At 39.8% G+C, this 16,727-nt stretch overlaps 1 protein-coding gene across 1 annotated transcript in view; it reads left to right on the plus strand.

Moving 5' to 3' along the window:
- Positions 1–16,392, plus strand: part of Mb21d2 (Mab-21 domain containing 2) — a 119,142-nt gene extending 102,750 nt beyond the window's left edge. The window contains exon 2 of the mRNA XM_026400297.2: positions 13,538–16,392. Within this exon, the coding sequence (XP_026256082.1) occupies positions 13,538–14,802 (1,265 nt within the window). The 3' untranslated portion in view covers positions 14,803–16,392. The remainder of the gene's footprint in view (positions 1–13,537) is intronic.
- Positions 16,393–16,727: the final 335 nt, after the last annotated feature.

Raw genomic sequence — 16,727 nt, forward strand, 5'->3', positions numbered from 1 at the left:
ATCATGTACAGCCAGAGAAATGAAAAGTTGTGCAGCATTTGTGTACAATGAATCAAAATGCATTCTGCTGTCATGTATAATTAATTAGAACAAATAAAAAAATTTTAAAAAAATATGTTAGAAAAATGGAGAGATAAGTGATACTAGAATAGATTGGCAAAAAGAATCCTTGGAGCTTGGTGTAATGGGCACATGTTGATTCTTTATACTATCTTCTCTATTGTGTATGATTGAAAATTTACCAAGTGAATTAATTTTAAGATCTTTGACTAGCCTATGGTAGTCAAAGTTATTGTAGATTTAAAGTACTTTGAAGAAGCCATCTTTATATAAATTGGGATTGGCTGTGAGCTACTGTGACAAATCTGAGAGTGTGGTGTGGACCTCAGTTATAACAGGGTCCCTTTAAAGTGAAGAGTGACGTGTTGTTTTTTCAGGCAGCTGGGTCACAAGGAGCATGGGATTTCCTGTTTCAGTTGTTTCTTGATTTTGTTATTTGCAAAGAAGGTACAGAATTTTTCATGTTACTTTCTCCACGTCTCCAGATGTGCCTGACCTGATTTTTGTACAAAAAACAAATATCACATTGCACACAATACAACAGTCATAGCTCCTGTCTTCAAGGTTAGTGTTGCCTTTGTCCATCAAGTTCGCCTGCCTCCTCAGCCTGGTACTGGAAACGTGGGGATAGGACCTCACAGTTAAAGTTCTGCTTTTGGCTTAAAATAAGCAAGTGAGACGATGCATCTGGATATGTGGGAACATTTTCAGAGTTTGTCTTTGGGGTCTAATGGAATTCCAGGGATGCTTTGTGATTGAAGCATTTCTGGAATGTTCTTTGAGAACATCCAGGAACTAAGTGAAAAACTAAGTGTGCAACTTGGTTCACATGCACACACACACCATGTGTCACAGCATTGGATGTTGTTTTCTTAATGTTATTTTGTAATCATGTCTTCCTGTGATCCTTGATTCATTTTCCTTATATACTTTATTCCCCAGGGATGGCTGGAATAATTTTTATGTACTTTAGCAATAAATACTCCAAAATGAAATTTGTCTCATTTTTATATATAGAATTAGGCTTCTGTTTACTATTTCCTATAGTGTTTTATGTTGCAGTTTTAATGGCCCCAAGGTAGTAAAGATAGTAAGTGGTTTATTCTCCTGAAAGAGCCCATTTAGCACTGGAGAGAGTAGTAGGGCGTGGTGAGAAGAGCCTACTTCAAGAACACACCCTCTAAATTCAGCCCTTCTTTTTTTCTCCATGTGTAACATTTCTAGTCCTGTGCTCTCTCCTTTAAAATTGACCAATCTGGTTGGAGGATGTGGCAGTAACTGGCTGCAGATTAGAAACGACGCTGTGCAGACCACCGAGGAGGAACCTTCAACATCGGAGCAATTTCCTTACTTCCTACTGCCACCATTGATGGGGCACACGCTTGGATGGTCCCGGGTGGCCATGGAGTGGACCTGGTGGTGGTCTCCATTAGTAGCAGGCTCTCATGATGGACAGACACCTTGGGAGGCATCTGCACTCAGACTCTATCACGTGGTTTTCTTCCTGCTGAGTATTACGATTCTTGAGGCCAGAAACGTACTGCTTCCCCAGGCAGCGCTGTTAGAAGGTTGTGCCCGATAACATTACACTGAGTTTTTATCTCTGTACCTTCTATGTATTGAAATCTGATAGGTGAAGTCCTTTTGTTCTTTATTAGGACAACTCCATCCCATGGCCTTCTTGAAGTTTCTGTTCTCCAGGCTAAGCCTTCTTCATGACTCTTCTTCCTCTTTAGGACCTTTATTCATTTCTTTCATTGTTATCATCTCAGCTTGTTCCTTGGTGGGTGATTATTTGATTAGTATGGGAGCTGTTCATGCTGCCTATCAAATATTTCTGCATTCCCCCTGACTGGCATGTGGTAGAATCGCATTTTCTTTTCTATGGTTGGGTGGGACTTTACACTCGTCTTCACCAGTGATTTGTGAATAAGAATGATGTATGTCAATTCCAGCTAAGTGACTTTTGGGAGTTGGGGGTTATTGGAGGTTAATTCAGTAGGCAGGTGCCAACCCCATTTTATTTTATTTTGAGACAGGCTTTCTAAATTGCTCAGGCTGATCTCGAACTTACGATCCTCCTTCCTCAGCCTCCCAAGTAGCTGGCATTACAAGTGTGTGCCCTACCATGCCTGGGGTAGCCACAGCATTTTTAACTGCTGAAAATTGATCCTCCAGAGCTTTCTGTTTCTCTAGTGGAGAGGCTATGAAGTTCTGGGCTTACCCTTGATGATCCTATAGTGTGAATGAGAAGTAAAAATTTGTTATTCTGAATCATTGAGATATCAGGTTTGTTCCTCTCAGTACAACCTCATCTATCCTGATTGATATAATTATCTTCTGGCTTTCGCTTAAGTGGTAAGCATCATGCAGTAGAGACTGCATGTATTTCTCCTCACCTTTTTATCTTCACGAGTTCACAGGAAGCATTTGAATGCATGCATGAATAAAGGCAGCCTTAGTTTTGGATTCCATCTCCACCCTTTTTGCACTTTCCTGGACTTGGCTTACTTCATTATTTTTTCTGAAATATAATCCCCTCCCTCCTTAATGAACCCAGATTTCCAGTTTCAGAGTAATTAAGTTATTCACATATATAATCTCAAATAAGAAAGGAACAGAAAACCAGACTTGGCTAGGTCACAGGCAGAGGTGAATGAGGTTCAGTTGAATTAATTCCAAATATCTCCATCCCATACTTCAAGCTTCGTTGGGCAGATCAAGAAAAAGTTAATGTGGTCATCTTTGTGTAGCCATTTGAGACCACATTGACATTGCTCATTGTTTTTCTTTTGTTTTTGCTGTCCATTGTCAAGAATGAGCCTTCTAAAGTGAACCCCTCCTTCTTGTAAATTATCAACCTGTGTCTTTCACCTGCTGTGGTAGCTGTGTAAAGCCGCTTGCTCTGGGGAGCTAATAAGTCTCTCCTTTGACTCTTGCCACTAAGCCGAATGGCAGAAACTGGGTTTTTAAACTATCTGAAGAACTGAAAAGAAAGGGCAGAATTTATTAGATGGGAAAATAGCATGTGTGCGTGCAGAAGCCCAGAACTCCTCTCTTATTATTGACTGCTGATCACGTACAGACCACACACTAGGAAGTTTGACATGCATCTTCCCATGACCACCCAACAAACTTACAGTTGTCATTTTAGGGTCAGAGATAGATCTAGAGTAGTTAATCATATTGGTCATGGATGAATCGGACTTGAATCCGGGTCTAACTCATTCATGTTCATTCTGTATACAGTAGCTTAGTAGACTTTGACAAAGCCTGGCAACTTTTAGAACTTCAGCTTTAATTTCTGAGGAGGGAAATAATGAAAAAGTAGAGAGCCTTTTTGTGTTTTTTTTCTTTTTTTAAATTAAATTATTTATTCTTATTTATTATACATGATGGCAGAATGCAATTCATTTCATATTACACATCTAGAGCACAATTTTCAAGCCACTGATTGTACATGAAGTATTTTCACACCTTTCATGACTTCATACATGTACTTAGGTTAATGATGTCTAACTCATTCCACCATCATTCCTACCCCCTTGCCCCCTCCCTCCTCCTCCCTCCCCTTTGCCCTATCTAAAGTTCCTCCATTCCTCCCATGTTTCCCCTCCATTGCCATTATGAGTCAGCATCCTCATATCAAAGAAAACATTTGGCCTTTGGTTTTTTGGGATTGGCTTGCTTCACTTAGCATTATATTCTCCACCTTCGTCCATTTACCTACAAATGCTATGATTTTATTCTCTTTTAATGCTAAGTAATGTTCCATTGTGTATATATACCAAAGTTTCCCTATCCATTCATCTACTGAAGGGCATAAGGGTTGGTTCCACAATTTAGCTATTGTGAATTGTGCTGCTATAAATATTGATGTGGCTGTGTCCCTGTAGTATGCTGATATATATTGAGGAGAGGGATAGCTGGGTCAAATGGTGGTTCCATTCCAAGTTTTCCAAGGAATCTCTCTCTATACTGCTTTCCAGATTGGCTGCACCAATTTGCATTCCCACCAACAATGTATGAGTGTGTCTTTTCCCCCACATCCTCACCAACATTTGTTGTTGTTTGTATTCTTGATAGCTGCCATTCTGACTGGAGTGAGATGAAATCTTAGGGTAGTTTTGATTTGCACTTCTCTAATTGCTAGAGATGTTGGACATTTTTTCATGTTTGTTGATTGATTGTATACCCTATTTTGAGAAGTTTCTGTTCAGTTCCTTGACCCATTTATTGATTGGGTGATTTATTTTTTTGGTGTTAAGGTTTTTGAGTGCTTAACATATATCCTAGAGATTAGTGCTCTATCTGATGTGCTTATGGTAAAAATTTGCTCCCATTCTGTAGGCTCTCTATTCACCTCACTGATTGTTTCTTTTGCTGAGAAGAAACTTTTTAGTTTGAATCTATCCCATCTATTGATTCTTGGTTTTAATTCTTGTGCTATAGGAGTCTTATTAAGAAAGTTGGGGCCTATTCTGATATGGTGGAGATTTGGGCCTACTTTTTCTTCTATTAGGCGCAAGGTCTCCTAGTTTAATTCCTAGGTCCTTGATCCACTTTGAGTTGAGTTTTGTGCAGTGGTGAGAGAGAGAGAGAGAGGTTTAATTTCATTTTGTTACATGTGGATTTCCAGTTTTCTCAGCACCATTTTTTGAAGAGGCTATCTTTTCTCCAATGTACGTTTTTGATTGTACATTTGTCTCATATAAGATAACTGTAATTATGTGGGTTAGACTCTGTGTCCTCTATACTGCACCATTGGTCTACCAGTCTATTTTGGTGCCAATACCATGCTGTTTTTGTCAGTGTTTCTCTGTAGTATAGTTTAAGGTCTGGAATAGTGATGCCACCTGCTTCACTCTTCTTACTAAGGATTGCTTTGGCTGTTCTTAGTCTCTTATTTTTCCAGATGAATTTCATGATTGCTTTTTCTATTTCTATGAGGAATGTCATTGGAATTTTGATTGGGATTGCATTGAATCTGTATAATGCTTTTAATAGTATGGCCATTTTGACAATATTAATTCTGCCTATCCAAGAACAAGGCAGGTCTTTCCATCTTCTAACATCTTCTTTAATTTCTTTTTTTAGTGTGTTGTATTTTTTATTGTAGAGGTCTTTTACCTCTTTCGTTAAATTTATTTCCAAGTATTTTATTTTTTTGAGGCTAGTGAAAATGGGGTGGTTTTCCTAGTTTGTCTTTCAGAGAATTTGTTACTGATGTACAGAAATGCCTTTATTTATGGATGTTGATTTTATATCCAGCTACTTTGCTGAATTCATTTATTAGTTCTAGGAGATTTCTGGTAGAATGTTTTGGGTCTTCTAGGTATAGAATCATATCATCTGCAAATTGTGATAATTTGAGCTCTTCTTTTCCTATCCATATCCTTTTAATTTCTTTCATTTGTCTGATTGCTCTAGCTAGAGTTTCAAGAACTATGTTAAATAGAAATGGTGACAGAGGGCATCCTGTCTTGTTCTAGTTTTTAGAATTTAAAATTTATCAATTTTATTTATTTTTTCAAAGAACCAACTTTTTGTTTTGCCAATTTTTTAATAGTTTCTATTTCATTGAACACCTGGAGACTAAATAATATGCTATTGAATGAACAATGGATTGCAAAGATATCAAGGAGGAGATTAAAAAATTCTTAGAGGTAAATGAGAACAGCGATACAACATATTGAAATCTCTGGCACACTATGAAGGCAGTTCTAAGAGGAAAGTTCATAGCATGGAGTTCATTCCTTCAAAGAAGAAAAAGCCAACAAATAAATGACCTAACATTACATCTCAAAGCCCTAGAAAGAGAAGAACAAATCAACCCCCAAAGCAGTAGGAGATAGGAAATAATTAAAATCAGAGCTGAAATAAATGAAATTGAAACAAAAGAAACAATTGAAAAAATTGATAAAACAAAAACTTGGTTCTTTTGTTTTGTTTTGTTTTCTCATCTCTTTTTACTTAATTAGTAAGCAAATTTATACACATATGCTGACAGTATTTCATATTATGTTGTGTAGCAAACTTCACAATCACAGGATATAGTCAATGAGGTATTCAAATTGATTAACTAAAAATAACCAGTAAAAATAAATAACAATTAAAACATGAAACTATATAATAAAACAAACAAAAATAAGTCAAAGCAAATGGTGCCTTCAGCAAGCAGTTGCTTTCTCATCTCCAAGTTGGTTCCTGCCTTACAGTGTTGAAGCTTGACCACAGGGAGTGTGTAGACTGTTACCCATGACAGTGTCTTTCCTTTGCTGGGCCTCACTGCCAGTTACTGTGCCAAAGGCTTTCTGTTATTATCTGATTGAGGAGGGCACTAATCTGCAGCACAGCCGGCTGCTCCCAAGGGTGTGGAACCTGCTAACTAGGAGTTCAGGTCAGGGCCCTCCCAAGGGGCACAGTTGCATTCCATGGAGCAGCTGATTGGGGAAACATGGAAAGGGCCAGGATCCCACCTCACCTCCAGGTCCCAGGCCATGTTGTGCCCCATGGTGGCATCTACCCAGAAGAGGTGTGCCTGTGTCAGCAGCAGTCCCATATGGCCCTGGGAGACTGCTGCATTCATTTTCCTCCTTCTAACAGGTTTTATTTGCCTTCCATGTGCAAGAGGTTTTAGACAGATTATCTTATTTAATTAAATCTTCAAATTAACTCTGTGAAATTAGTTTGCTATTCCAGGCTTAGGGGTGGCAGAAAAATGGAAGAACATACGGAAAAAATGAACTAAGTATCTACTCTCTGCTTAGATTCTTCCTACCAGCCCTATAAAAGTGGTGTTATTTATTTGTTTAGATTTAGAATTAGAAGCTCAAGAGAGGTCACATAACTCATGAACTTATTATTTAAATGAGTGACAAACCCAGGACCCAAGCGAAGCCTCTTAACTCCAAGTCCAATGCTCTTGCACACATTTCAGTGTCAAAATGAAGAAAGACCAAGGATGGCTTGCTTGAGGTGGCATCTTTCAGTCTGACCTATTCCATATGTATTCTGCTCCATTGGGCGTGATTACTGCCATGCATGAACTCATCGGTTTCCAAAAGGGTTAAATAAAACTGCATGTAGTTCTGTCAGAAATTAAACAAAATAAAACCACTTCTTTGACTTATAATTAATAAAATATTTACTGTGATTATGAATAATGATGAAAGATGGTGGAATGAAACATCATTGCCCTAGGTACATGTAGGATTGCAGGAATGTTGTGACCCTACTTAGTGTACAACCGGAGAATTGATATGTTCTGCTCTATTTGTGTACAATGAATTGAAATGCATTCTGCTGTCAGGTATAATAACTAAGTAGAACAAAATTTTAAAAAGTGTGTGTGGGGGGGTGACTAATAATGATCACCCAGGAGATGATGAAAAGCTAGCAAGCTCCCTTGGTTTCTTCTGTTTCCAGTGTCTTGCACTTCCTTTGGGGATTTAAGGACATTTTTTCAAGGCAGATTAGGTCTGTTCTTCCTTATGCGGAAAGCGGATGGTCAGACACAATCTGTGGTTGTCAGACGTCACCCTAAAGTTCTGACCACTGAAAGCACAAAGCTGGCACTTTGCCCTAGACCTCTGCCTCTGCCCTTCCAGGTCATTCTGCAATTACGTCAAACTGAGTCATTGTCCTAGAGAGAACAGGATGTCTGTGACATGCTGACCTTTGCAAAAATATAGGAATAAGACAGTGCCGTTCATCTATCACCAAGGTTGTGTGACCTTGAATGAGTCACTTCTTCTTTCTGAATCTTAGGTTTTTCAGCTCTAAATCAAGAGACTTTAGATAAGTGATTTCTATCATGGATGAGGAAAATGCTAAAACCTTCCCCAAATGGGGGTCATTTAAAATCCCAAGGTCAGTGACTTTCTTAGAACAAAGGTGGCTATGCCTACCTCTTAACATGTTCCACAGAATGCCAGGTAAGCTTGACAAAAGTTTATTCTCCTCTGAAGCATAAGTCAAAATATTTTGTAGGAAGGTTCTTTATAATTTATTATACTAACCAAGGTTTCTGCTGCCCCTGAGGTGTGTCAGAATCACAGAGGACTTTGTCAGCTTTATCCTACCCTCTTCCCTCCTGTCTTGAAGAATCACTGCTGTGGTGAGTGAGTGTTGGTTACTAGTGTGCACCCCGCCACACTCAAGGCTGAGAAGATCACCCTTTCTCTCAAAACACTAAATACTGTTAAGCTCTACCTAGAGGTCTTTCTATATACATAGTCAAAGAAAGGTATATAGGGAGATAAATTAAAACTAATTACAAAAGGCAAAAGTTTTGCCTCTTTTATAGGTCTTTCTTCCTTCCACATAAGTGTGTGTGTGTGTGTGTGTGTGTGCGCGCGCACGTGCACATGTTTAAAGGAAACCTACACAAATTACTAATTTCCTTTATCTATACTGGGCCATGAAGATGTCTCATGCATTAATGTAAACAACCTGGTGATGTGTTTGAGTGACAGGGGTTAGTATTTTGAGTTCAGTGGAAAGTGATAAAGTTTTACTGCTAGGACATAATGAAGTTCAATAGTTCACAGTTCAGTTTTTTTTTTTTTTTTAAATAATCAACAAAGAGCTAAGGAAATGACACAAAGCTCATTCCTTAAAGTCAAGGCTTCAGTAGCTATATGGAAGAGTAATATTAAGGTCTTGTTAAATAGACACTATGAAATAAATCAAAACCAAGGAGTGGGAAATGATAGGGAGGCAGCTTTTTTTAAGAGCAAATATATGGCAGTCCTTCCCTGCAGAGATGTACCCAGGGAGTAAGCTGCTTCCCCGTCCCTCCTCCTCTTTGCTGCTAAGGAGCTCAGTGGTGTATGTGGGCCTCCCCTTCGTTCCCATTCCTGACTTTGGATAATGTAACTAATGATTAAATGGCCAGTCACTTGATCTTATGCTGCTATAATTATTGCCAGAAAACCTTGATCTTATGCTGCTATTATTATTGCCAGAAAACCTTGAATCGGTTCAGAATGGCACCTGTTGGAGCTGATCCCTCCACCAAAGTGTACAGTGTGCTCTGTCTTTTCCTCTCCCAGCTCTGGGCTGATGCAGTTGCCTGGCAACCCATCTGCCATGATAGCTGATGTCAGCTCATTTCCACTTAAAGTTAGCCCAGGAAAGTCTTCAAGGAGGACATCTGGGCTTGTGAGATGCTGGAGAAGGTTCCAGTTTATATTATCAAATCATTTGTAAAACTGCAGACTAGTAGGCTCAGGGAGGCTGAGAAGAAATGTGGATGTCACAAGGAATTAGCTTCTGGAATCGTGTGACCTTGGGGACTTTATTTCTGATATCTGAGAACTGGGTAAATGAGCCTCTGCAATATTCTCTCTGCTGCTAAAGTTCTTTCTGCACTTTAAAGGGAACACGAAATATCCAAAATCACCCTGCCTCTTGAAGAATAGAATTTAGCCCAGTACTTTATATTGGTTCTTTGGAAAGTAGTGTTAACATTTTAACTAAATGCCTGAGCAGCTGTTGGGAGGAAAAGAGAATAATTTTATCATTGGCAGGAATATTCTAGGATATACAGGAACTGAAAAATAAACTTATTTAATCCAGCAGAGGGCAGAAGGGAGTTTAAACTGTTTCTCACCTAAGACTTCCTGAACAAAATTTTGACAGTCCAAGATAAAATTCAGTGTCACATCTGTAGACAATTACCTTCAGGTTGTTAATGTACAAGTCACTCTTGATTATATAGACAGATCCCAGGTGCTGTGCTCGGGATCAACTTCTTTTTGTCTAGGATGAAAGGACAGAAAGAATATTGAGTTATTTACACCTATCAGGAGACAATAATGTGGTACCCACAAAACAATAGCACTGTAATTGTTAAAGAATTTATTTACTAACCACAACACAGTGTTTCACAATTTTTTCATGTGTCTTTTTGACTTTCCAAATGCTAGAAGGAAAGAATATATGAAATAATTAAGTATAAATTATTTCATTATCAAATATATCTCTTTGAAAGTAACTGTACCTATATATGAGTCCATAAAATAAATAATAATAATAATAATAATAATAATAATAATAAATCCCACAGCCTATTCTGGGATCTGAGAAATGAACCTTATCCTACTATAGCTAGCCTTAAAACCTGAGGTGGTGATATTTCTCACATTGCAAAGATGAGGTGAATATTAAAACATGGTGACCATTGAGAAATTGATATTGGTCTTGATGTTTAAGATAACTGTCCAATCCTGATTGCTAAGTTTGGTTTTTAAAGTCTCTTTTAAAGGAAAATAAATTTTCCATGCTTCATTTGTAATGAAGGCTGTTTTAGCTTGGGTAGTTGTGATGTCTTGGGTTGGTTCCTCAGGAAGCAACCACAGGTGGAGTTAGCTTCTATACCTCTGAAAGGGAGGGGAGGAAGAAAGGATAGAAGTTGAGTTTCCCTGCAAATGCAGGCTAGGCCTCTGTTGAGCTCTTGGGGCTTGAATGGTCCTTCACAGTATCCCAAGCTGGGACGTTCCCACACTGACCAGCACTGTAGATGTGCTTCACCAGTCTCACCCAGCCGCAGGGAATGGCCGTGGTGAAAGCAGTTCTTTGCAGGCAGGACAATACTTAAGGGATTGCACTTCCAGCCTCTGGGACAAATCCTTCTTGAAAAGGGGTCAAGATGGTCTGTTATAACACAAGTAGTGTGAACAAACAGCATTAGCCAAAAAGTACATTGGATTTTCTTTCTGATGAATTGCTGACTCTATAATGTTGAATAACTTATTGATGGCTTTAAAAAGAAAGTAACAACTTGCCGTATTCCTATCTGAATGGAAGAACATGATACTAAATGTGGTTAATGTGGTCTGGAAAACAGGATTTTAAGGAATGAAGAAGAACACATTTCTATAAATGAGTGTTAAATTTTGAAATATGGTTGTCTTTGTCCATTCAAGCTGTTCAAACACAGGACCATAGGGTGGCTTATAAAAAACAGGACTTTGGGGCTGGGGTTGTGGCTCAGAGACAGAATGCTTGCCTAGCATGTATGAGACACTGGATTTGATCCTTAGAACCACACAAATAAAAATAAAGGCATGCTGTCTGTCTGCAACTATAAAACAATTTTAAAAATAAAAATAAACAAATAAAAAACCACAAGACTTTGTTTCTCACAATTTGGGGGGCTGGGAAGTCCAAGATCATGGCACCAAATTTGGTTATCTGGTGAGGAGTTACTTTTGAGAGAGAGGGGGGGGATTTTTTAATATTTGTTTTTTAGTTTTTGGTGGACACAACATCTTTATTTTATTTTTATGTGGTGCTGAGGATGGAACCCAGCGCCCCGCGCATGCCAGGCGAGCATGCTACTGCTTGAGCCACATCCCCAGCTCACTTCTTGATTTATATCTTCTCACTGTGTCCATACATGATAGGAGGGGTAGGGAAGCCCCCTGTTGTCTCCTTTATAAGAACACTGAGCTCACTCACAAGGGCCCCACCCTCAAGACCTAACCTCTTAACAAAGGCCCAACATCCTGATAACCTTCACATTGGAAGTTAAGATTTCAACTTGCAAATTTGGTGGTGGTGGGGGGGGGGCAGGACACATTCAGTCTATAAAACTAATGGTAACAAAACACATCTAGGTGGTTATCTTAGTCTGTTGTCTGTTGCTTTTAGCACCATAGCACAGGCTAAGTTATAAAGAAAAGAGGTTTGTTTCAGTTTGTAGTTGTGTAGGTTCAAGGTTGAGGGTTGCCCCTAGCTGGCAGAGTGCCCATGCAGTGCAGGGCAATGTATGGTGACAGGGATCTACCACAAATGTGCATCTCCTTGGGTTACTTTCTCTTATAAAGCCAGCAGTATCCAATCATGGGGCTTTGCCCTGTGCCTCCATCACCTCCTGAGGCCCCACCTCTGAATGCTGTAGTCAGATTAAGTTTCCAGCCTCTTCATACCTCAGAGTGGAGATGAAAATCCAGCATGTGTTTTGGAGCCACAAACGGTATTCAAACCATAGCACTGGCTTATTTATTTGCTTTGAGATTTGTCCTGTGAACAACCAACTGTCAATTTGCAGTAATTGGAGTGAATAATGGAATATTAGTTCATAGTTCTTGGATCTTTGGGGAGAAGCTTTTACATGAATCATAAAAGATGATGCTGCCAGTTTGTTAGACAATGAAATACCAGTAGTTACATGGTAAAAAGGAGTCAGGGAAGGTAAGTTGGTATGTTTTTTTGTGGAATAGTCATTTAAGTCTAGCCCTTGTTTAAGTACTTGTGTGAATTCAGTCTGTTGATTCTGTGCATTTGTTCCCATATCCCATGGGGTAACCCAAGTTGTGTGTTTACCCATGCAGACCCTGTGCCTGCTTATACCCATTGGAGACACCATTCACACCCTCAGAGGTCTCCGTCTCATTGAAGAATCACATTTGTTAATATCATCATCATCAATCCCATCAGAGATTTACGTAATTTGGAAAATGTCAAACTCCTGGTGAACAATGAGTTTTCTAAAATTTAATTTTCTCTTGAAAGCTTCAATTTTGTCATTGGCAATAAATATTGGCAGTTGTTTTTATTAGAGCCAGGCTTATTTTGTTCATTTTGCAAGAAAATGGATGCCAAATACGCAATTCAGAATAGTCCTCATGAATCATTCATTCTTCAGAGTAACAGTGGTGTTCCCTGAGCAGAGGGGCCAGGTTGGCCCACAACTCAGTTGTACCAGTGCTTCTGTGATCCAGGTGGAGCAGAGGAGCTTTGTGGATACGTCCACACCTTGACATTAGACTATTAGAATGGGACTCTTTCTGGTGGCTCAAAGATTGGGATTTAATAAAACCAGTCATGTTTCTTCACCATTAAGGGTTTTATTAAGTGAAGTTAAATATATATATATATATATATATATATATATATATATAAAGTGTGAACCTACTGCCTGCTGGTACATTTGATACTGCTGCCTTGAATGGGACTGAGGTGCCAGCAGCTTTGCTCTCCATGGCTTTTGTACCTTCAGTACAAGGGTCCACACACTTGCTTTAGCGAAAGACAAAAAGGGCCTTGCCTCCTATGATGGCAGCAGAGATGCAGAACAGGGAAGCAAGTGAGAAACATAGGGCACATAGGTAAAATTTGGTAGGAGAAGGGCAAAGAAGGGTTGAAGCTTACTGAAGTGTTCAGCCTGGTTGAGTGGATAGCAGTATATGACTGAGGCAGTATATGCCTGCAGGAAGAGGAGCCCTAGTCTGTGATTAAAAACGATATTGCTTTTCACTCTGAAAAAAAAAAAAGATGTGTCATAATAATTCTACTTGGAAAAGGGTAGATTCTGGGACTGGGCAGAAGAACAAAGTGTTGTAAGTGGGTCTGAGCAGCAGCCTGAGATCTGGTTTTGTGTTGGTAATGAGTTTTGGTTCTTAGAAGGTCAAAGACTCCCTCATCTGAGTTTCCTATAATAGCATTTTTTTTTTCTTTTTGTTTCTAGGAATGGTGCAAAAGCTGGACCAAAAACTTCCAGTGGCTAACGAGTACCTGTTGCTCTCTGGAGGAGTCCGAGAAGGCGTGGTGGATCTGGACTTAGATGAGCTAAATGTCTATGCCCGAGGTACTGACTATGATATGGACTTTACCCTTCTGGTGCCAGCCCTTAAACTACATGACCGCAATCAGCCCGTGACTCTCGATATGCGTCACTCAGCCTTGTGCCACTCCTGGCTCAGCCTTCGTCTCTTTGATGAGGGGACAATCAGTAAATGGAAAGACTGCTGCACCATCGTAGACCACATCAATGGTGCCACCAACTACTTCTTCTCCCCTACCAAAGTGGCCGACTGGTTCTATGACTCCATCAGCATTGTCCTATCAGAGATCCAGAAGAAGCCCCAGCGAGGGATGCCAAAGGTAGAAAAAGTAGAAAAGAATGGGACCATCATCTCCATCATTCTGGGTGTGGGGAGCAGTCGCATGTTGTACGATATCGTCCCTGTGGTATCTTTCAAAGGTTGGCCTGCAGTGGCCCAGAGCTGGCTCATGGAAAATCACTTTTGGGATGGGAAGATAACGGAGGAGGAGGTCATCAGTGGGTTTTACTTGGTGCCTGCTTGCTCCTACAAGGGTAAAAAGGACAACGAGTGGCGGCTGTCCTTTGCCAGGAGCGAGGTGCAGTTGAAGAAGTGCATCTCTAGCAGTCTCATGCAGGCCTACCAGGCCTGCAAAGCCATCATCATCAAACTCCTGTCCCGGCCCAAGGCCATTAGCCCCTATCACCTGCGGAGCATGATGCTCTGGGCCTGCGACAGACTTCCTGCCAACTATCTGGCTCAAGAAGACTATGCCGCCCACTTTTTGCTGGGCCTCATTGATGACCTGCAACACTGTCTGGTCAACAAGATGTGTCCCAATTATTTCATCCCTCAGTGCAACATGCTGGAGCACCTGTCGGAGGAGACGGTCATGCTCCACGCCCGCAAGCTCTCCTCCGTGCGCTCAGATCCCGCGGAGCACTTGCGCACGGCCATCGAGCACGTCAAGGCAGCCAACCGCCTGACGCTGGACCTCCAGCGGCGCGGCAGCACCACCAGCATCCCCTCCCCGCAGTCGGACGGAGGGGACCCCAACCAGCCTGATGACCGTTTGGCAAAAAAACTGCAGCAGCTCGTGACTGAGAACCCGGGGAAGTCCATCTCTGTCTTTATTAACCCCGATGATGTCACAAGGCCCCACTTCAGAATTGATGATAAATTTTTCTGAGTGTTTTGCTGACTTTTTTTTTTGGAGGGGGGTCTCTCCTGGTTCTAAAACTCCCATAACCTTCAGTGTGGTTTGTGATTCTGTCTTTCCGTTTTTTACATATCCAGCTTAGATTGGATTTGTTAAGAACAGATTTTAAGTTTCCTGGTTCTGCAGGATGGTGCAGGCTCTGAAACAGTATATTACTATTTCATACTCTGCCTCTGATTTTGTCGTGTATGTTTTCACGTTATTGTCCTGTAGTTTTGTTTGTTGGTTTTGTTGCTGTTTGTTTTTTAAGGAGAACTTGAGCCATAGATGAATATGCCCATGAATCCTCTTGTTTTTTTTTTTTTTCTTTTCTTTTTTTCTGTTTTATACTTTGAGCAGAATTTATTAATAGGGCTTGGGAAACAAATCTCTGACATTTAAGAATTCTAATGTATTTTTTGTTTTCTTTCTGTCTTTATTTTTCTAATGAGTTTTCATCACTGTGGATATTTGAGAATCATAAGAACCTGGGAACTACCTGGCACGTTGACTGGATTTCTTTCTTTTGATCAGTGACCAGAGTGGTTTCCCCCTTTTCCACCAGACTATGTAAACTTTGAAAGTAATAATGCTACAAATTGTATTTGGGGCAACTTCACTGAAGGTAATTGTCCTGGATCCAGCAAACATTGGATGGTTTGGAAGAGTATGTTTGATAGCTTTGCAAACAAATTTAAGGTTTCCAAATGTTATGTTTAGCATGTATAATTATTTGAAGCCTTATTTAAGTCCTGTTAAAGAATATACCATTATAATTGTTATTTGCACTAATGAAATCTTTGCCATTGTCAGAGTTGCGATGTGTGTTTCAGTAGGAATTAACATCCACTCTTGAAATGCTATCAGTTGTTCATTTAGCCCATTTCTCTCAGTTGATAGAATGATTCTTTGTATTTGTTTAGTTCTCCTTTAATTGTGGGGTCCTGTTTTGCCCTCTTTGATATTCCTGGTTCCTAACTTACTGAGAGAAGTTTTTAAAGCTTTATACCTGTTCAATGACTCTATCTAAAGTTGGGGAAGATACATACTTGATAAAGTAGGTGTCTTTGTATTTATTTCTTTTGGGGTTCTAGAGGTGAGTTTTTGGTTATTATTATTTTTTTAAATGAAGTCTCTTTATTTCTCCTGAGCTTTTTGAGGAAAACTGGCAGGAAAATTTTATTATCCTCAAAGAGAAGATACCACGTCTGTTCAATAGCAGGTGTTATTGTAGAGCTGGAACCAGGAAAATCTGTGTGGCAGCATTGGAACAGAGGTGTCCTGTCTTCATGAGTGAAATTCCTTGCCAGTTGTAGGTGCTTCAAGACATTGGCTCCCTGCTTTGGTCTGGATTCATGGCAAACTGCTGTTCGAGGGTCAAGAGACCTGCTGCTCTCCCAAAGGATACCCATGATGTCTACTCATGGAAAAGTCAAGCAACATCTTGGTTTTCGTCTTGAATGTCCAGACTCATTAGTTGGATTTTTGCCATTTGGAATCAGGCATATGTGGTCTTGGGTTTTTGCATGGGAATTAATGTAATGCTTATAAATGAAAATGAAATCATTCAATGAACTTAAGTTAATTGCAGAAATAATAATAAAAAAAGAAGCATACTGACCTTGGAATTTTGTTGTTATTATAATTTTTTAATCTTGAGGTGATTTTCTTATTAGTTACACTAAGAGTAATTTTCAGTAAGTATAACTTGAATATAAATATTCAGTAACTATAGACTTTCAGACTAGAAGTCCAGGTAATGGATATCCAGTATTCATTCTTTCCTTTTGTCCAGTTTCCCTTCTGGTATCTACTTATCCTCCACATAATGTACGGCCTTCTTGGTAAATGACTTGATCTCCAGCTCCAGGTGTGAATGGAAAAGCCACTCAAAACCAACCATCATTCCCCTAACC

The sequence above is a fragment of the Urocitellus parryii genome, chromosome 2, assembly GCF_045843805.1.
Source record: "Urocitellus parryii isolate mUroPar1 chromosome 2, mUroPar1.hap1, whole genome shotgun sequence".
NCBI lineage: Eukaryota > Metazoa > Chordata > Mammalia > Rodentia > Sciuridae > Urocitellus > Urocitellus parryii.